Below are 22,509 nucleotides of genomic sequence, written 5' to 3'. Positions count from 1 at the left end.
AAAAGCGAAGCTTTGAAAATCTATAGCTCTTGGGGATCCCTTCGTTCGTTATTCCCCAGTAGAATCCTTCCAAGGCTGAACGAGGATACCTACCTCTTTCGAAATTCAGGCAGTATACGTGATCCCGATCACCGCAGAATCCGCAAGCTCTCGGGTGAATTTAACAATTTATCTTTTATGTACAGAAGGTTGGCATTCGCCGTGGCGTAATTCTCCGACCAATCTGGGAGCAATAACGTCCACACAGAAAATAAATTTCCCTTATACCATTCCTCGAAAATTACCGTTCACGTAGAAGAGAAGGAAGAAGAATAATAAAAAAATAAAAAGAAGAGAAAATGAACACGGAAATAGAATAAATTTATCATCAGTCCGATCTCATTTCGTCTGCCGTTCCTTCCTAATTTTTACAGGAGTCGAAATTTGAGTGGACGGAAAATTTACTTTGTTGCCGATACAGAGCTTAACTTCCTCTCGAATTCGCCTCAAGGGTTAAGTTGAGTCGTTAGGGTGGCCCGAGATAAAAGATAAATATTCGTTAACCCCAAAGAATTTACGGTTCATTGCGCTCACCCCTCCGGAACCGGCTGCGGGATTTTTATAACCTTTTATCCGGCATGCGCCATGAGATGAAATAGTTTTCGGTCGACTTGTAGCGCGCGGGGTTGAAATATGACAAAGAACCGGCATTTGAAGAGAAGTTTTCGAAAAACGTCTCGGAGGAATTAAAAAGTTGAGAAAATTGAATTCAACACTTTCCGTGAAACTCGAGCACCGGATAAAAGATAAAATGTCGCATCGGATCCGTAAATTATACCGCGAACACACGAGTGTTCCGGACGAAATTTATGGCAAAATTTCAACCCCGATGATCGATCGGAGGTCGAGTGAGATCCTATTTTTCATCAAACAGGTTCGAAAGAACCAAGGAGCAAAAAAAGGACTCCCAACTGTACGTAGAAAAACAGGTATAATGGGATACGCATCAGGGGTGGTGGATTTTTTTCGTTCATTTTCCCTCTCGTGAGTGGAAGAATCCCAACGAGTCGAATTCTGCCGAGGGTTCCTCGTGCGGGGGCGTAGAATATGGATATAAGGCACGTATACACGTACATGTATAAAGTATGGGATAAGGTATCGGGAAAAGACCGCAGGAAGGACGAAACGAGGACGGCGGCTGGCAGTTTACGAGATCAGTTAGCGAGACAGCTTGACCTTCGGATCCTTGCGGTGAGATGAGGAGGGTTGGATAAAATTCTACGAAGAGAGAACAAGGCCAAGTTGGCGCGACGGTTTGACCGGGAGCAAAGGATGCCGGAAAACCTGCAGTTCCTCATAAACCCGGTAGTTGCTGACAAAGGTCTCGACTCAACTGAAAGGCTCTCGCGAGAACTAAAAATTAAATTAAAAAAAAAAGAAAAAAAAAAAAAAACAGCGACGAGAAACTTCGAACGATAGATTTTTTTTTATTTTCGAAAAACACTGCACGGAGTCTGAAATACGAGCGGAAAATTATCTCTCTACCCACGCGAGGGTGAAAAGCGAGCCATTAGCGTTTCTACAAGGAGAAAGAGCATCAAGGTTCAGAATTTCAAGATACACGAGAAAACTTGACAAAGGTATAAAATATGAGTAGGTACAGGATATATCTCTCGCATGTCGACGCGTCTCAACAGCCACCCACGATATACGACAATAGAATTTGCTGGGAAAATTTAACAATCGGGTTAAGCTTCTCGTCGACGAATCGCCGAGGATCGTGTAAAAGGTTGTTCGCTCGTTTAAATATTTTCGCGTTAACAGAATCGCGGTTGGTTATTGAAGAAAAATAAAAAATAATTTTTCGTACCGTTTCAATCGAACCGGCTCGGGCCGTTAGGAGAGGAGTAGACCGCTAACAGATGAGAAATTAGGGAAGAAATTGTAGAGAAGATTGAATATATTTGAATAAATCAGTCGGCAAATGCGAGAATTATTGAAATTAGTAGAGCGGGCAGGCAGCTTTTTTTGTACACGTCGAGAGCTGGTCTTCGAGAATATAATATAATTACGACGTGGAGAGAGAGAGAGAGAGAGAGAGAGAGATGAGATTTTTAACGCGAGCGTTTATTATTCATGTGAAGAGTGTGTACCCGGATTTTACGGTCTACGACGAAACCCTCCAAACTTTGCGAATCAGAAACAAAAATGTACGCGACCTTAACACGTTTTATCTCCACTGGAAAAACCAAAGCTCGCGGTTCTCTCCGTCCGTTCTCAAATTTTTGGCTGTCTACCAAACGGGATACGGAGTTTTCGGCGATATCCTGTCGCCGAGACAATTGCCTGATATACTCACCGGCCCCCTGTATTCTATTCTTCCATTTCTCCAACAAAGCCCCTGGAGAACGTCTCCACTTTTTTTTGCTTCACGCAAATTCTGCGCAGCGAGTTTAGCCCGCCATCGCTATCGTCGGCCGTTCGACGAGATCGAGTGATAAAAAATCGGGAAAAACCGGCGACGAGAAAATCGATGCAAATTCTAGTCCACGCGAACATAAACAGCCGAAGGCAATGTAAAATGTGAACAGAAAGAAACCAATGGGATTGCAAAAATGAATGGCGATTGATTTGCCTTCTGCTGTCTGGCTGGAGGATGTTTTTTTTTTTTCTTTTTTTATTCCACCACGTCAATCCGATCAAACGACTCGGTAAAATCGAAACCACGCGATAAGGTAGGAGGAAAAAAAAATGATGAAAAAAAGGTTGACTTTGAAACGGGTTGAATACTTCGTCGTGTGTACCCCGTGATACGAATTAGATGTTGAAAACCACCTTGTATTATTTTTATTTTTTTTATTTTTATTTTAACAAAAAGCACAACGATAGAGCCCGTACATTTTCGCTCAAAGGAACGCTCGACTGTACGATAATATTGCTCCAACAATCGCGCGGAGAGATTTCAATGGAAACAATCCATGGCGGTGTATTCGTAAAACTATACGGGCGAGTGTGGTACACGTATACATATACTTATAGCTGAAAGCGCATATCTTCAAAGCAAACGCAGTAGCCGTCTAAAGCTCGCGTAGGTTCGTAGCTTTGGTACCTTTTCTAAAAATTCTAGAAAAATCAAGGTGCATTTTTTTCGTGAAAACTGGTCTATTATTTTATATTCCTTTCTGGTGTATTGTAGGGGACGAATATACGACCGGTTGATTACCGAGACTGTAAATAAAAACTGAAACGCATACAGCATCCATCGTTCGAGGTATAAAACGAAAGCTCCTCACGACTCTGGCTCCCCTGCTACCAAGGTTTAACTCAAAGGTACAAGTTTACTGGAAATTCTTCGATAAGTTAACCAAACTAAATTCCAAAACTGAAACACGAGGAGGGGAAGGGGGAGGGGAGGGGGGGGGGTAAAACTTTGCCAAAACTTTCTCTCTGCCGGAGCATAATAAACTGAACTCGCTAATACGACGTGCGGAAAATTATATGTGATACTATCGTCGATCGGATCCATATCGATCGATGTAGATCATGGCCGAACAACGAATGAAACATAAAATCAAAGAGGGTACGAGGGCCTCATCGAATTTCTTTGCGGTAAACATCGTTCGTCTCGCTCCAACTCATTCGAAACACGTCGTGCGTCGCGTAGAACCTCGCACTCCTCGTTATATATCGTGGGCGTTGTTTCTCGCCGACGTCGAAATTTCGTCGAATGATTTTTCCGCGCGACGAGAAAAGCGAACGAATAAAAAAAAGTACAAGTGCGTCGCGGTCGGAATAATATTTTCCTCTGCACGCGATCGTCCCGTTGGCGTTTCACTTAACGTAACTCCGCGGGACACCTGCTCGCGTCGATAAATTACATAATTTTGGAGCGAATAATCGTCGAACGTGGGGAAAGGAAAAATGATTTTTATTCGCCGTCGATCCCTCCGGAATTCCACCGCTGGACCCCCGATGGCACACAGGATCTGTTCGTCGTCCTCCGACGCACGCACCCCCGGCGAAAAGGAGCCGGAGCGGAGCCAGTCGGCCGCTAGCTTCCGTGAACTACTGACGTCCGACGCAACGCGTACCGTGACTACTTAAAAACTCGACGCTCCGCCGATCACACCTTGAAACCGGCACGTTGGAATGAGATAGAGATTGGCAAAATTCATGAACAAGTTCGGAGGATAACTGCCGGCGAATTTCATCGGACAGATTATCGTTGAGCAAACGTAGTAGTAATTTGGACGAGTATTTTTTTGAACTGACCAACAATTTTTCGTTACGCTTGTAAAAATATTGTGAGAAAATCGGATCTCTCGTTGTGATAAATTGTTGCGATTTCGAGCGGATACAAAAAGAAAAATCCGAACGCGGAGGGATTTTTTTGTTCTTTTTTTGTCATCTTTCTCTCACATCACGTAATAATGTAGAAAATTAACAGGGCTCATTAATATTCTGGTGAGATATAACACGGTGCGTGATGATGCAAAAATCTGTGTCGATCGATTAGGGCGACTGTAATATAGAAAGTGGGAGCTTTAGCGGAAGGTGAGTGCGGCTCAATAATCACACTACCCATGTAATGACGTTGATAGAAATTTGCAAATCACGTTCGTCGACCGATCTAGCAAAAATTTTAGTTTAGATTTATAATGCATTACGCGATGTCGATAAATTTTTCACCGCCTCACTGTCGGGATGAGCCGAGCCACGTACCTTCGGTCTCGTAAAAATCCGGGAAAATATCACTTTGCAAACCTTTTACCGATCGTCGCAACGATCGGACGTCGTGAAATTCGTCGATCCTCCAGGCTAATAAAATTTTTCCCCCGTACCTATCTGTGCCGTACAAATGTTACGACGTCGTTGAATATCGGATCTACCCCTTCCCTCCCCCCGAAAAATAAGATAACCGAGCTTCTTGAAACCGAGCCAAATTTTCGGCGATATCTTTCGAGAATGACCGATCGAACGATAGAAGATCGCGGATTCGTGCCTGTCGTGCGACGATTTACCCTTGCTCGTTGAGCAAAAAATTCGACAATTTGGGTAATTCGAATGGCGAAATTTCGTCCTTTCGTCGTTGGCGTTGTTTTTTTTTTTCTGTTTTTTTGATATTTTTATTTTCTCTCGTCAGGTACGCGATGCCGGAAGGGGGTAATACGCGAGTTTGAGAAAAATGAAGGAAAACACCACATCCGTAGAACTAGCGAGTAAAGACGTTTGTGGAAATAGTAACAGACGAAGATAAATTCAATTTTCTTCTCCTTACCCAACTCCCCATTTGATACTTCCTTTTGTTTTCTGTTAGCAAAAATTCTGTTGAAATACGAAATGGAATTGTTCAAAGTTTGTACAGTAAACAATTAGTTTTCGGATTTCAGAGGTACGCGTGGAGTTGATTTTGAACGAGGCTTAGGAGCCGAATTTCGTTGTTTAGTTTAAAACCGAATTAATTAATAAGTGAAAGCTGGGCTAACTTCGAGCGATTTAATACACCTATCGCTAAACCAGGTGCCACGCCATAATTACACGTATGTGCTGCAGAACTGTACCTATATATAATATACGGTAAGGAAATTTCTGAGCCGGGTCGGCCATGTGCAAAATTACCCCGATCTTAACTACCCCGAATCCTTTTGTGGCTGTAAAATATAAATTCACCCTGTGATTCGTTAGCTTGGACACGGCTCGCTGATAACGACGACGTGAGAAAGAAATATATATACATTTTATCAATTAACGACGCATCGATCGTTATTTTTTAATAACATTTTTTCCCTACCTCGACGTGTTTCTCACCTTTTTTTTTGAGCCCGCAGATTGGAACGAAAAATTTCAGAGGGGTATGGAAACGCTCCCATAAACGTAACAGATAACGTGAATCAATTCGCCGAATAATGATTCGGCCGCACCGACAATGAAAATCGGGACAACGAAAGCTCGGAGAAAAAAAATGCTCCCTTTCGATCCGCGTGAACGGCTCCGGGTGTGAAATTTATTTCAAACGTTAAATGGCGGATTCGCGGTGCCGGATAAAAATTGATCACTATCTTTTCAAACCGGAAAACTCATCTCGCCAACGTCACTTTCCGCGGTCATAAATTTCCTGCACTCCCGTCGCCGCTGATGCTTGTGCATTTCGGACGTCAAGCTACCATCTTGAAATCCCGAGGATGAAAAGGTGGATTTCCTTTCGCTAAATTCTGGCCATCTTGCGTCGAACAGGATCATCGGATAGATGAAATTCTCAACAACAAAAAAAATGCGACGAATTCTTATCTAGAAATTTTTTCTCATTCTACGTTATCCGTAGTCTGGAAACGAAGTGCTCGGCGTATCCTCGTAACGGTGAAGAGGACAATTTCTCACGAAGTGCAGAATCGAATAAAAACTATTACGACCAATTGAAAAATTCATCCTTTTCGGAAGTTGCGTCATTATTTTTTTTCTTCTTTGCTCACTACTACGACATTTGCGATTCGGATCGCTGCGCCGGTCCAATCGATGAAGTACACGCGGGTGAAAAACGACGCGTGCAACGGTCAGCTCGATAGCTTTTTCCTTTTTACATTTTCGTTTGTTTTTTGATCGGCGCTTTCAGCCGATGATTGCTCTGTCGGACTGTCGGCACCTTTCTGGTCCATTAGTGTAACATCAAAGCTTACGCTAAGTGTTGCCCAGGTAAACTTACACGTTCAATTCTGTTGGTATACGTAAAGAGTAGGTCGAGAGAGAGAGAGAGCCATATAACAGAAGTGGGATGTACGTACGTACGAGCAATTCGGAAAAGGGAGTTGCCATGGTTGCACCTAATGTTGTTTGAACGAACCCGGCGCCAGTGCGCTGCATACTTTCAAACATTTCTTGCAACTTTTTCCTCTCCCTATTATAATAAATTTCATTTCAAAACACCCGCAGCGTGATCCACGTAGACGACGATCAGCGAGATTTGAATAATCATACAAACACAGATCTTGTTTTACCGAATTTTTCGCGTTAACATTTGTCATTTTTCAATCAATTTAGAAGAGGTTCGTCGTCAATCGTCAAACTGCGAGAGCTTTCGATCGACAAAAGTTTCACATTTGAGAGAAGGCTCGAGAAATTTTTTTTTTTTTTTGAGAACAAAAAAAATTCCTCTCCTCTCACGATTCCCATGCACCCATTACCGGTCTCCATTTTTATTCTCCGACCTTTTCACGAGAACCGGGATGCGAGTATCGAATTCTCCGCAAAAAGAGGAGCCGGCGTGAAGTCTCTCTCGGACTCACTCCGGTAACTGTTATAAATTTTTAACAAGCGTTCTACTACATCGAAGGGAACGAGTTCCGTACGTATAACTTCTCTCGAATATTTTGTTCGGCCTGATCCAGCAGGTTGGGGAGCTACCGATTTGAAAAATTCAACGATGCAGATTCGGAGTGAAAAGTCTGGATTTTGAATATCGACGAGTTTCGATCCGCAGCCTGCACCTGATTCCGTCTCAAAAGGTGTATTGAATATTATCGCGAAAGATTGTACGCCGCCGTGACGCCGATATAAGTACAATAAATCCATCGAAAGTTTTAAACAACCGTGTTGAACGGGGTGAGCACATCGCTTTTACTCACAAACGTGCGGAAAATCGGGCGGCGAATATTTTCACCCTCCGGGTTTCATCGCCGTTAAAATATGAATACACTCCCCGTGCAGCCGACTTAATTTTGATAAAAGCTCTTTATACACGTCGGCCGCCGTTCGATTATTTCAAGTGTTCGAAAAATCGGAATCAGATGAGACGAGATGCTCGAAATATTTTCTTCGCGAAAAATATCGTGTCGTCATTACGGAGTTTCCGGCAACAAGAGAATTATGCAAGAATAATATCGGGTCAACGAGCTTTTCGAGACCGCGCGGGAATCTTGACCCGGAATTCAAGGGGCGAGAAATATCGCGGTCTGAAAACGATCAGGTCCCAATGTGCGGAAAACAGGATATAAGAATATACAGGTTGTATGCATCGCGCGATACGGAATACCGAGGTGCACACGATTTATCGCCGATCGATTTTTCCACGGCTCCTCGTGATCGTTGCCCCTTGGCATATCGATGAAAAAGGAAATAATATAAACGCATAGATATGGTAGAATAGGAGCTCCGACCTTTGAAAAGAAGATCCCGTCATCCTATCACCGTCGCGAAAATATATTGCCACGGGGAAACTGAAGGGATTGAAATAAATATCGCTAAAAATTCTTCTGATCTAGAATTTTTCTCTACCTCGCGCCCGAAATGTTCGATAATCAGACGAGAAACCTCAACATTGACCGTCAATTACTTGCCAAAAGAATTCGCGAATCAGTCGCTACAGATAAAATAATTCGAATATTTTCGGTTCTTGCGCGAAACTCGAATCTGCCTTTGGTTGAAAATTGCGTAGAGAGAGTTCGGAGGTGTCGAAAAAAAAAAATAGTCGTAATCCGTCAGAGTGACGTACGTCACGTCATCCTTTTTACCAGGATCGAGGGTATCCTAGCCCGAACGTCACGGCACCGCATGTCAATTACTAGAATTCCAGCCTTTCGGCACTGCATAACAAGATATAGCACACATACTCACCTATATTCGCATCTACATTGTTCCAGGCGACATTAAGCCCGGATCACAAATGTGTGTCTTTCGAATTTGACGTAATTATCGCTAAGTGTGGTGGAGTGTCTTTGACACGTGTCAAATATTGTACCGGTATTGCTTTCGAAATTGATGGGACATATACGCGTGAGTTTTAATTATCTATCTCGGCGGAGATGAATCGTACGATGGAATACCAAAAAACGAAGGAACAAATGATCCGTCAATCTCTCCCGGGGGGGGTGGGAAATTTTTTACATTATGCCTTTTTTTGGAAGCTTCGGATCGCGTGTTTAGTGAAAAGAAAAAAATTAAAAAACAAAATCGTTGGATCGAATACCGTTGTTACCTAATTCACGTGTCTCGAGCGTCGCGAATTATTCTCCGAATGGAACGTTGATTAAATTCGTTCATTAGTAAAGTACATATTAATACGATTTCTTTTTCCGATTTCGATTTTCTGTATATCATCGTATTTTAATTACCCCGCTTCGAAGCAAACTTCGAAGCAGAACAAGTTTTTGCAGCCGTGCGTAAGAAATGGAAAGTCTCAATTTTCACATTTTCAGACGGAGGGTATTATCCGTAAAAGCTTTCCCTCGTCCGGTGGGAGATTGAGTTTTCGATCGAAATCGGAGAGCTCACGTCGTCGATCGGAAAAAAAAAAATTTTCCACTTTTATTTCAATAATCTAATCACGATATCCGATACAAACGCAGTGGCGACGACTTGCGACAAATGTGTTCGCTCCATCACGGAATTCAGCAACCGTACTTCTACAATCCGAGTAGAACTTCAAGCTATAACTGTTCCCGTGTGGAAAAGGGGCTTATTGCTTTTCTATGCAAAACTCATTAGAGTGGGTGTGTATTCATTAAGTTCTTCGTAATTGCAATAGCCCGATATTAGCACAAAGGCTTTGTTGGTATCGTTGTTGAGAAGCAACAAGCACGAATACGGTGAACGTGACGGCTTCGAACAGCCTCGAAAGGGTTGAAATGAGAAGAAGGAAAATAAGAAAAGAGAAAAAAGGAAGACGCAAATGGCAGGTGGGATCTGGTAGGTGAGAGAAAAGTACGAGATGGGAACGTGGCGGGAAGAATAAAAAACGAAAAAAAGAAAAGTCGAACTCACACTGCGTACCTGGTACAGAACGACGAGAGCTAGCGAGATGAAATCTCTCGAGGGTTATAGAGATTCTGCGAAATGTAATATACAGCGGCGGATTTATGTATCGACAGCCGCAGGAGCTAAGCTTTAGCTGACAAATTTTGAGAGGATAAAAAGAATTACCGATTGAATACGCGAATATCGGAATCCGAAGACATTTCTTTTTCACGTAAAACCAGGTAAAAGAAAAAGAAAAAAAAACCCCAAAATATTACAGATACAACGCAGACTCACTTCTCGAATTTCGACGCAATTCCCATCCACTGGATGTCGTTCGACAATTCCACAGAATTATCAATGGGACTTTGATTTCAGTCCCGATGAATTAGTTACACGAAGTTTAGCCGTCTGACGCTACGTTGATTACGTTGTACGTGATGTTATATCATCGCACCGGCTGAACCCCGACTGCTTAGAATCTCCAACAATTATTTTCCAACGATTTCTGTCCGAACGATTTAAGATCTCGAGCTTCGAAGTCGATCGTCGGAGCCGGATGGATCGGAATATATCCGTAGCCGCGTACAGAATCGACGTCTCCGTACTTTGAGATACAGAAATATGAACAACGATTACCAGGACTCATGGTCGTTGAGATTATTACGCAAATTTTCAGGTGATTTATCGCCGATTAATCGACTCTTTACACGTTTCGTTACCTGTATTATATATACAGGCGCGCAGACCTCCCATTCGTAGAATACGAATAATTGCGATCTCGAACGTCGGCCGAGATTTATAAGGGTTGTTGTATAAGTTAATGCCGTACCTATAGGAGTGCGAGTCGTGGTTTAATTAGTTTCGTTGAAAATAGAGGCGAGATTCGAGGGATGACGCGATATAGCTTTGGAAGTGTCGTTTAACTCGCTGGGGAAACTCAATCTCTCGAGTTGCACCTCGTTTATCTCGGGTTAAATTCGTAGCCACCGCGTTTCCTCGCATCTTATTTTTCCTCCTTTGTTTTCTGTTCATGCCGACCGGAAACTATCCGGCGTCGGTCAATTTCGCTTCCGATGAAAATTTCCCGTTCATTGAACGGTGCGAAAGTTTGAAGAATTTTTTTTTTTTGTTCTCCCCGCCTTTGTGGAAAATATTTAAATTCTCGTATTATCCGTAATCATTACTGTCGTTATATCATACACGCCATTACGTCCGTACCGCAGGTCATGCGATCAAAATAGGAATCTTTGACAATGAATAATCAGATCAATTACGCGGGCTAATGGAATATATAAACCAAAATTATTAGGGATATTGCATCACCTGTATCACAGCCGATATATACAGTAGAGGTCATAAATTCTAAATTATAACCAATTTGAACGCTCGCAAGGCCGAACTGAATCATTCGGTGCAACTGACTCCGGCAGCACGCGGAATTCGGAACAGATAACACAAATCTACACATTATATCACATCTACGTAGTGACATATTTTTCGCGCTGCGAAATGCCCACTAGGGTCGAAACAAATCAGCGATTTTTACGGCCATGCTCACGCTTCGTATTACGAAACATCCACGAGAATTGCTCACGTAAAACGTCCGTGAGTTCGGTGGAAAGAAAAAAAAAAAGAAAAAAGAAAAAAGAAAAAAGAAAATGGAAATGAAAGGTTGACAAGAAAAATAAATAACTCCGCAAAAGCGTTCGGAAAACAAACGCTACGTGACGGTGATAGGTGCGTGAGAAAAAAAGACGCGTCATCCCGGGCAAAATAATAAATGCGAAAAAAGATACACGACCCATTTTTCAAATCAATTAGATTGCATCTCGCACCGTACATTTCGCTTTTACGTCCTTCGCCGTTTGAATCAGGTCTGGTAGAAAAGCGGAACTGATCTTTCTTTCTTTCATTTTTTTACCGCTCGTCAAAGCTCGCATCTATTCACGTCTATGAAACTAGAAGTTCGCAGATCTCGCAAGGTAGAACTATGTTTGCGTGAAATATTTTCCAAAGGAAAACGAATTGGGGCAAAATTTTTTCAAGGAAAAGCTTTGAAAAAAAATTCTCAGGTCTGCGTAGGGGTGCGAAATATTAAAAGCTCCCGCAAGAGTTTTTCTTTCCGTTGAAAGAAAATCGTTGCGTTTCTTCCCACGTCCGAATCCAATGGCCGATTGAAAGCCGTTGGATTTACCAAAGTTTCGCGCGAGCGACGTTTTAAAAATTTCGCAATTGCTCCCAAGAAAGTTCGGGATACGCTATAGAGAATTCTGGAGGAAATTCTCGCGGCAGAATTCGCAGTACGTTCTGAAAATTAGAAAGAGAATGTATTCATTTTTACGTTTTCTTTCTGCGGTGTTTAAAAAATTAGCGATGCAAATTCTCGGAGCTCGAGGGCTCTACGATTTCATAAAATTCACCGTCTGTTTTGAATATGATAACAAAATGAAATGAAAAATTTTTTTTCTTTATTTTCAGCCGGCAGAAATACCAGCGCAAGATGCCTGTGGGCGGTAGGGTTGCTGGCAAGGTCGGCATATACAGCACTCTCTACAATGGTAATATTATCTTACCCCAATTTGTCCGAAGAAATTCACAATAATTTTTATGTTCGCCGACGCTATTTTCCTAGACACTCGGTGTACGTGAGCGTCTAGAAACAACGGAAATAAAAGTGTAAAACTCGAGAGGATAGGATAGGAAAAACTCACCGGGAGATAAGGAAGCCGTACAAATAATATATATATATATACGCCCCGAACATTTTATTAGGGAAAAACGGCGAATCATATTTTCAAAAATTTTATCACGTTCCCAGAGGACCGAGAGCGTGGATAGGGGTTTTCATATTTTTTTTTTCCTTCATCCCCTGCATATCTTGATGAAAACCAGACTCGAGGCAATTTTTTCTCTTTTTATTTTTTGCTCTTGTCATCCCCGTGTATTTTGTAGTCAAGGAAGGAGGAGATGACGACGTAGCATTTTTATTCTCTTTGTTTCTTCAGGACGAAGCCACAGCGGAATTAACGAAGAGATTATTTGGATTAGCATAGGAATGGGTATAACAATCGCAATTCTAATAACCATAGCACTGTGCTACATAGTCAGAGAGAAATGTCGGAAACGACACGATGGATATTATGCCTCTTGACGATCTCTACCTCCGCCCTTGTGGGCGGCACCCTTAACTCCACCGCCAGGAATACTCGCGAGTCCAACGCCATCCAAGGGGAGTCCGAAGGCTTATTACATCACCGTGTAGTGTATCGCGAAGTTAAGGAAACTCAACAAACATCTGCGCGGTGAGTCGAATCCACCGGAGAATAAATCTGTAGAAAATACACGTGTATGCATGTGTGTGAGAACAATATCGGAAACAGTTTCGGCAGCTGTACCGCTCGGATTTGATTTTTCGGAATAAATGAATAGAACGAAGAAAATTTTTATCCGATACGTACACCCGGTAGATCTAATAACAGTGTCGCTAGGCGTACGACGTTACGTACGTACAACGCAGCAGACACAACACACGACGACGGTGTGTTTTGGCGGAAATGCAACGACAGACGGAAACGAAACCTGTCCTCCTGGCGTTTCTCTTCTCCGTACCTTTCATTCTCCCTATCTCTTTCTATTTTCTCGGTGTCGGCGTCGGATTGCAGAATTGAGAAGGAGAAACTTGCGCAAACATTCGTGATTCCAGTTCACTTCTACCATACATATATATATATATATCTATACGTATAGACATTCGCGTATCCAGAGAAACGCTAGAGATATATAGAAGTTCTAAAAAAAAAAAAAGAAAAACTCGACGAGCGAATCTTCCCTACGTACGTCGAAGCTGAAATGTCGCGATGTAAATGTGACGTACGTAACGAAATGATAAAACGGAAACGTGGTCAATTATTTTTGCAAGACTGCCGACCGCGTTCACTTCGACATTTATTTTTTCACCCCCTTTGACTTTCAATGGCTTAGCGTCACATTGCGCGGAGACGAGTTCCTCGCGAGCTCCGATAATTAATTGCTTTCTTCTTCACGCTACCTGAAATTCCGATATTTTTAACTCTTCACACTTACCTCATTTCCCGGGGTGGATTCCTTTCGCGCAGCGCCTGCAATTGTCCGGTACAGCTATTCTGGCCGATGGCGCAGCTCCTTCCCTACCCTCATTGAGTACGTATACTGAATAGGATTCTATGTAAGTTTCTCTCGGGTAGATTTGAGCTTGGAATTCAAAACGGATTACCTTTAAGTTCTCAGAAATTGTAACTGAATATAATTTCATTCGCAATGAAAATAGTCTTCGGATATCAGAGAGAACGAGTGTTCAGAAAACACCATTTACCACCTATTTGTCGACCGAATTAAATTATTCCTTCCTTAATTTACTTCGGATCAATTCGTCGGGATTTTTCCCGATTTCGTTCGTCCGTTTCGAGCAGCGGGATGAACAAATTCTAGCAAAGAAATGAAAGCGAACTTATAATCGCAGGAAAAAAAAGTCAAATTAAAAAAAAAACCGGCTCTCTATTTTTTCATAAACCTTTTTCGCTCACCTCAGTCCCGTAAACTCGTTTAGAATTTGATTACACGAGAGTCAAGGGAGCACGGAATGGTTGCGGTGTGGCAGAGCGAGATCAAACTTGACGATGTAAATATTTCCCCGCACGTCGGTGAAAAATTCAGGGGAACGAGCCAAGGTATGGGCGCGATGAAAATGGGAACAAAAGAGAAGAGAATCAACGATGATGAATCCAATTAGAATGATTATATTCATACAATTCAGAAATTCCGGTAGAATTACTCTATTTAATTCAAGAAACGGTACGGAAAAAAAAAAAAAAACCATCTCGAGCGAAAGCAAGGTGCCTTTTGTTTTCTCCGGATATTCGAGGGGGAGGTCGAAACGAAGGAAATTTCAGTATGATTTATGTACTCCGGAACAACGCTCTCTCACAATCAGTAAGTTTTGTTTTAATGGCTTTGTCATTACCTCGTAACCTTTCATTCAATTATGACTCTCCGAGGATTCTGTTTATCAAGGAGTAAAAGCTTCTTCGAAAAATTCTTCTTTACTTATATTAAACAACAAAATGAGAAATGCTTTCCTCACGTTCTCTGTACTAAATCTTTGCTGAATTATGAGACCGTCATTCTGCCATTTCCTATATTATAAGCGGTATTTTCTTCGGTATAATAACAATTAATCACACCATTATCACCGGTCGTGGGTTTCTTTTATTATTTATCTCCTGCCTTTTTTTTTCAATCATTTTTCCCCGACAGAAAATAGACCATCATTGTTGAGACGTGTTTTTATCATAACGGTACAAAGACCCTCGTAACGTACGTACCTACCCACTGTCTTAACACGCGGTTTTATTCGGTCGCAAAACCCTCGCTTGTTCGACATTTCATCCTTACTTTCTGACTCCAACCTTTGAGAACTTGACGCGAGGATGGATGGAGTAGTATCCCGACGTTATATCCTTCTCACAGAAGCGAATCCTTGTTCCCTCAGGGAACCCGTATACCTATAAGACTACTCATTCTATCTCCACCCTCTTTTTTCGCTGAATCTATCGTATAACGTTTCACCCGTTTCACCGAGCTAGAAAATAAAAATTCAGTAGCAATATTTATCTTCTCTTTTGCAGATGATATACGTACGGAACGGGTGAAGCCCGTAACGAAAAAATCAACAAAGAACGACCCGGTCACGTTTTGCATATGAGAAAAAAAAAACAAAAAATCATTCATAACAATTAGTAAATAGGGTATATATAATGCTAGAAAGTCTTGTGGAATATTTATTTTTCTAAATTATATTGTAGATCACGTAGACGCTCGTCTGTTGAAAACGAAAAAAAACAAAAATCGTTCCAAAAAATTGGATAACTATACTATACAATAGCTGTATGAAAATGAAAAAAGAAAAAAAAATTAGGGTAGCAGATCGTACGCGTCTAATATAATATACCTTTTGCGTTTTAGTTGGAAAAAAAAAACTTCAGACTTTAGATCTCACTATGCATAAATGTACATGTTTTATCGTAACAACATAGTTCAATGAGAGTGTAATTATGAAAATATTTATAGATATTGAACATATTGTAGTGATTAAATGTAATCGGATCGATACGCTTTAACAATACGGTTATAAACTCGTCTATCTCAAAGTTCAACCGGTAATCAAATAGAATAAAAAAAAAAACGAACGAAAAAAAAAATTAGTAAATAAAAAGATAATTAATAACTGCCAAACCCAATATTGGACAAAAAAATTAATGAAACATCTTATCTATAAAATTTTCAATTATGTGATATCGTTGATAGAACTGAACCAAAATTCTGATCGTAATTGATGCGTCATACTCGTATCACACGTTCTTTAGTTAAAATTTCGTCATACCTAACCGATATTAGATCCGGTATCTATGTGTCTGATATTGGTACCAAAAAATATGTAGCCGAACAATATAGTAGCTGAAATCCGGATTATTTATTGGAACTGTCCTCACTAGATAAGAGTCGTTGACAAGAAGGTGTAAAGAAGTAAAAGAACTCATAGAAAAACGTGATTCGTGTATAATCTAATGAAAGTGTGTATTATATAGTACATTGATACGTGTTAGAGCTTTAAATTTAGCTAAAAGTATGTCGAAATCGATGTCTCTATATATTATATACCGATTGTTCTTTTGAATAACTATTCAATAATTCAAATGTAGATAGAATCCATTGGATATATTACGATGAAGTTTCTACCGATTTTTATATCGGTGGGACGAATTAATGCAACAAAAAAAAAAAAAACTTATTCAAAGAAAGATAGAACAAAATTGCGGACCAATCATTATATCTACTGGTCAATGAATAAATTACTATTACTATAAATATCACATTTAGAAACTTAAAATTACATAACATGAAAGTTTGTGTACAACTACTCATGTATTATCGTTTATAAAGATGCGAATAATTGATTTTTGTAAAAACTTCATTTTCAATGACGTATACTATAATACGAAATGAGCTACTCGATGTATAGAAAAAAGTGTAACACCTACTCGCAACAATTATTGTTGTACTATAGTGAAAGTATTAGCGGTTAATGAATGAAACCAAAGAAAAAAAAAAAAAAGAAAAGACTACTTTGAATCACAGTAGATTGAATAATTAGAAACCATGGTATATGCTAATTACACCTGCTTTGATTTCATTTGATTAGGCTTGATCAATATCTCAAATGCCTTCCAACTGGTTCTCCGGTAATTTCAAAGGATCCCTCTTAGTTGTCTCTCCATAGCAGCGAGATATTAGACATCTACGGGAACGTGAAGCGAATGAGATTGTCGTAGAATTAACGTACCAAATTCTCACTTTGGCTCTACTAGATCACTCTGGCGTGTACAAGTTTTGTGGTTCGGAAGGAATAGGCGGCTCCATTCGGAGGTAAATTCGAGATTTAGATGTTTTTGTTTTTTTTTTCTGGATGTTGTTACGTGAAATATTATCAATAATTTCGTGTATCTCGTACATTCGAGGATAGGCTGAACGAAGAAAAGAAAAATAATGATAATAAAAACCAATTGATATTCAAACGACGTTGTAACGCAAGTAATATACGAGAAGAAAAGTACTACATTTCGGTGATGTTATTTCACTCGATATTGGATTTCCATTTTTCTCATTTTGCACTCATTTTATTTACTTTACCGAATTTTCGCATGAACGAGCCTTCTCCCTTACAACAGATACTTTTTCAATCTTCATAAGATTCGATATAATCAAGTGCTAAGATCCATTCAGATTCCCATTTCGAGATCCTCTTTTCTCATCTAGATAACAATAAAAACTGATGGTAACGACGTTGACTACGGATTCCAAAGATGAACTTAATATGTTCATTCCGATTGTACGATTATTTGACGATGGCGCATTAAATAAATAATAATAAAAAAAAAAAAAAATTGGCAACTGTTTTTCTCACGAGATCCAATTTAAGGTTCAGAGCAAGACTGTTTGCCTTCGGTGTTACAGGGATAAAAGGCTCCCCCAGAACTTGTTGGGGTTTCTCGTAGAATAAGTCCTCCGTGAGATTACCACCCTTTGGCCAAGGGTTGCTGGAGGTTACAGCGGCTGAATGTGAACATAAAAAATAAAATAGCGAGAAATCTTCTCAACGCAGCTGAGCCCCAGGCACCGACTCCCACACAATGTATTCTTCGTTTGGCTTGAAACCCTTCGACTTCCAACGAAGGAAAACTCAATGAAGATTATATCATTCAACAATGGAAATTTTTTACCAGATATTTCCAAGGAAAATCTGTCATCTGACAACCCGTACGGTAGGCGCGAACTAACTAATCCAAGTTGAGGTAAAGTTCTACCGCAGAATGACATCAGCTACTAACAAAAGGTGAATTATCTCAACTCACACCTCGAAAGATATTGGAGATTCATTTGGAATATAGGGTACGCTGTATTCAGGATTTAATTTCACCGACTTCAAGCGATTTTAATGACTGCAATCTCATCCGAAGTTCAGCAGTTCGTATAATCTCGGTATAGATTGTTAGTTTTGATGGACGTCAATTGAAGATCTCATCTGGGAAATGGTTCGTCGAACAGTTCAGAAAATGTTGAAAATTTTGTTAACAGAAATGGCAAAAATTCCAAGACTATAATAAGCCTTAATTTTTCTCGATTTTGGGTAAAAAATCGACACAGTCTTTGATTGGGATGCTATTCTTGCGTAATTTGATCTCAGGAATCCGAATCTGGAAGGCAAACTGATCTATCTACAGAAGTGATCAAGTTATCGCCAATTATTCGCTTCTGGAAGCAGAAAAATTATAAGACATATCGATTGGTTTTAGTGGTAGACCCACTTTGTTTCGTCGCAATTCATGCATGGGTCGAAATATTCGAATTTCTCGGTCTACGAGGGAGCCCGAGCTTTGCTGGAGTCAGGTAGCCACGGGCGCGCGGTTTGTTGTGGGGCGTCACCTCTGCTCAGCCCCCAAGGTGACGTCTCACAACAAAGCGCTACGCTGCTGGCTACGCTGACTCCAGCAAAGCTCGAGTTTGCTGGTAAATTGAGGAATTCAAATATTACGACCCAAGCATGGATTGCGACGAAACAAAGTGGGTCTACCACTAAAACCAATCGATATGTCTTATAATTTTTCTGCTTCCAGAAGCGAATAATTGATGATTCTTTAATCAATTGCTGGAGTAGATGATTTTGGCTTTTAGATTTTGATTCCTGAGCTGATTAAATGTGAGATTACCCTTGAAAAACCAAAAAAAAATTCGATTTTGGAGCAACAAATGAATCATTTTTTTAATTAGGTTTAATATGCTTTTCTTACGTATTTTGACCTCAGGAATCCGAATCTGAAAGAAAAAATCATCCATCTCTGAAATTTACCGAGTTATCGCCAATTTTCAGCTTTTTGGGGTCAAAAATAAAAAATTGATTTTTTAATCTATCTTAATGTAATTTGAGCTCAGGAATCCGAATCCGATAGAAAAATTGATCTATCTTCAAAAATGACAGAGTTATTCCCATTTTATTGCATTTTTTGGTACAAATTTGAGGATATCTCAAAGGGAAAAAATCGTAGCTCAATTTGGACAACGGATTCGTGTTCCTGAGGTCAAAATACGTAAGAAAAGTGTCATACGATCAATTTTAAAAAATAAAAATTTTTGGCCAAAATTTGAGATTTTTCCAAGGGGTACCCCTTACGATTTTTTCAAATTTTGGCCAAAAATTTTTATTTTTTAAAATTGATCGTATGGCACTTTTCTTATGTATTTTGACCTCAGGAACACGAATCCGTCGTCCAAAATGAGCTACGATTTTTTCCCTCCGAGATATCCTCAAATTTATGCAAAAAAATGCGATAATTCGGCAATAACTCGGTCATTTTTGAAGATAGATCAATTTTCCTTTCGGATTCAGATTCCTGAGCTCAAATTACATCAAGATAGACTAAAAAATCAATTTTTTATTTTTGAGCCCAAAAAGCTGAAAATTGGAAATAACTCGGTCAATTTTATAGATGGATCAATTTTTCTTTCAGATTCGGATTCCTGAGGTCAAAATACGTAAGAAAAGTGCTCTACGATCGATTTTTAAAATACTCCATTTTTGGCCCAAAAATCGAAAAAATCCGAATCGAACTCCTAGGAATTTTGTCGATTTTGGGTCAAAAATGAAATTTTTTCAACGTTTTTCACGGTAATTTAATGTATTTTCATCTCAGGAATCCGAATCTAAAAGCTAAATTGATCTATCTGCAAAATTGATCGAGTTATCGCCAATTTTCTGACTGTAGAACCTAAAATGTAAGATGATTTAATCAGTCTTCTGGAACAGCTCGATTAAGCCGACGGATTTGTGTTTCTGAAGCAAAAATACGATGAAAAATAGTGGATCGAAAGATTCGAAACATGTCGTTGCATGTACTGCAAACTCTGGACTGTAAACAGCAGCTGGAGTATGTGGAGGAAAATTGCCTTCATCTGACTGATTGTAGATTCCTGCGGTCGAATTTCAATGAACCACCCATTGAATAATCCATCCTTCCGCGAAATATCCGTATGATACGCTCCGAACCTGACTTACAATTAGAAGTTCAGTGGCGAGTTGTCCGTTGAGTGTCAGTAAACCTTGTTCGCAAAACAAAAGTCGACAAAAGGGATAATGAGAAAATAGATGGATATATCCGTATAAAGAACTAATAAGTCGGTCGATGACAGAGTAGAAGACTAGAACCCTCCAGAGATTCAATCTTCAGGCTGCGCGAATTGTTGACCAAACTAAAGTTTACCCCAAAACAGAAAACGTCCCAAATGTCGTGAAAAGCTGTCACTGTTTTTCACGAGACGCGAAATTCACTTACCTACGTTGACTTTTACGTCTTCTCGTTTGATGAAATAAAATTTCTCGTTACGAATTTTCAGAGAAGCACGAAGGTTGTTTGTTTTTTATCCTTCATGTATTTTGGATGCGTTTCGAATTTGCACATTATTTCTTTTAGTTTTGTTCGAAACTATGAATTTATGTGTTTAGATGAAAGCAGCTGCAAGTATGAGAAATACTGATTCTATGGCTGAAATGAAGTCCGGCTGTATTCATCTGTAAATCGTGAGCTGCAAGAAATACGAGGTAAAATGTTTCGTTTAAGAAGATGATTGAAATTTCATGCCTGCTCGCGCCCCATCGTCAAAGTGCTATTACTGCGTATTTCAACCTCGGTGGAAAATCGTTTCTAGATTCAGGGTCTTGAATATGATATTCAGAACGCGTAGTCCTTTCTTCTCGAGAGATACAAAAAAGTATCATGGGACGTAGAAACTTCTGAGTGATTCACGATGTACAGAACGGCAGTTCTCTCTTATCGGATTCGTTTATAAATTGAAAATGTGATGTGTAAACTAAGGTACGTTTTCCCTCATTTTTCACAATATTGTTTGAATCCCATTCGACCACTTTTCCGGGTAAATTTTATCATCTTGGTTTTTTTCTGCCCCTCTTCTCCTTCCCGTGAGGCAATTTATGTAAGTGCTTTGCGGTTTATCAAACTATCTTTTTACCCGTCCAAAGTCTCCATTTACCACTCTTGCTTGAGGCTTCAGAATAACGTGTGAAATATCACACGTCTATAGTTCTATTCCGCTCAACTTACAACAAGCAGTTAGGTCAGGGGAGATAAGAGTCAGTGTGGAAAATCCCCTATTGCCAAACGCGGTTGAGCAGCTTCAGACAAAGGTAATATTACGTTCCAGGGGATGTCGGAGCAGCAGCTTGAAGTATCATTCGGTATATCTCTCTGTTTAGAAAGTTTCATTCGAACACAAGAGTGCGTAAAAAACTGACATTTTTACATTTCCATGGTAAAACAATAATAAAAAATAAATAAATATACGATATTTACGTTAGATATATTTTCAAAACTGCACAGCATGATATCATTTATCAGCACCGTGCATTATAGGGTATGGGCATCACTGTTTACCACAACGATTGTCAGTCCGTTTGCGAAAATAAGCATCTATTATATAGATTACACGGCAAATATACATATCTGTATGAGTATACATATACATTTCTCGCCGGAGGCAAATGCCAATACGATTCTATCAGTTGTATTATAGCCATGTGAAGAGCTAACGAACTCTTGTACCGGCGGGTTCTCTTCTCCTAGCCAAAGTATTAGTTTGTTGAGGAGAGAACTTTTCGTGGATGAGTTTGAGTACGTGATTCTACTCGCATCAGAACTTGCTATTGGAAAACATAGGTAATCTTATTGTTGTAGCATTATTATTATACGATTATGATTTTACATTTCAAAGTTGCCCCAACGATGAAGATTTCTTTCCCAGGGCGTTGTTGAAAATCTACAATACAATATCGTCGATATCGCATATGTAGTCCTTAGCGGCCTAAAAATAAAATATTAACCGCTCCGTTTTGCCCGAGAACCAGCAAACCATGTTATGAAAACATAGTAATAATATTAATAATATGATGATAACATTTCCAGAGTGCGAGTACGAATTCGCACATCTACATATAGTTATGTTCATACGCGAATTGAATATTTCATATTGCATCGGCTCGCATCTGATGCGCGCTTTTATCTCTACAGTACACATCTGTACGAAAGTTTTATATATTCTGTTTTACATTTTTACGTCAATATTCCGGATTCGCGTACTAGATTTAATAACGCCGATAACTCGCGTAGGTAATAAAAGAATAAAGAGATTCGTGGAAAA

The 22,509-nt window shown here is 39.9% G+C and overlaps 1 protein-coding gene across 1 annotated transcript; it reads left to right on the top strand.

Moving 5' to 3' along the window:
- The first annotated feature begins 4,035 nt into the window (after window positions 1-4,035).
- On the top strand, window positions 4,036-17,359 carry LOC105693889. The gene is made up of 4 exons (XM_012414102.2): window positions 4,036-4,533; window positions 12,187-12,266; window positions 12,714-13,010; window positions 15,372-17,359. The coding sequence occupies exons 2-3, from the start codon at window positions 12,209-12,211 to the stop codon at window positions 12,857-12,859; spliced, it is 204 nt and encodes a 67-aa protein (XP_012269525.1). The 5' UTR covers window positions 4,036-4,533; window positions 12,187-12,208; the 3' UTR covers window positions 12,860-13,010; window positions 15,372-17,359.
- The last annotated feature ends 5,150 nt before the right edge of the window (window positions 17,360-22,509 follow it).

The sequence above is a fragment of the Athalia rosae genome, chromosome 3, assembly GCF_917208135.1.
Source record: "Athalia rosae chromosome 3, iyAthRosa1.1, whole genome shotgun sequence".
Lineage (NCBI taxonomy): Eukaryota > Metazoa > Arthropoda > Insecta > Hymenoptera > Athaliidae > Athalia > Athalia rosae.
The sequence above is the reverse complement of the archived record's forward strand: the minus strand, read 5'-3'. Positions and strand labels throughout refer to the sequence as shown.

Excerpts from the sequence above, each read along its gene's own strand:
- LOC105693889 (XM_012414102.2), top strand. The coding sequence starts at position 12,209 with ATGCCTGTGGGCGGTAGGGTTGCTGGCAAGGTCGGCATATACAGCACT. Across the intron at positions 12,267-12,713 it reads ATACAGCACTCTCTACAATG|GACGAAGCCACAGCGGAATT; the intron begins GTAATATTATCT and ends TTGTTTCTTCAG.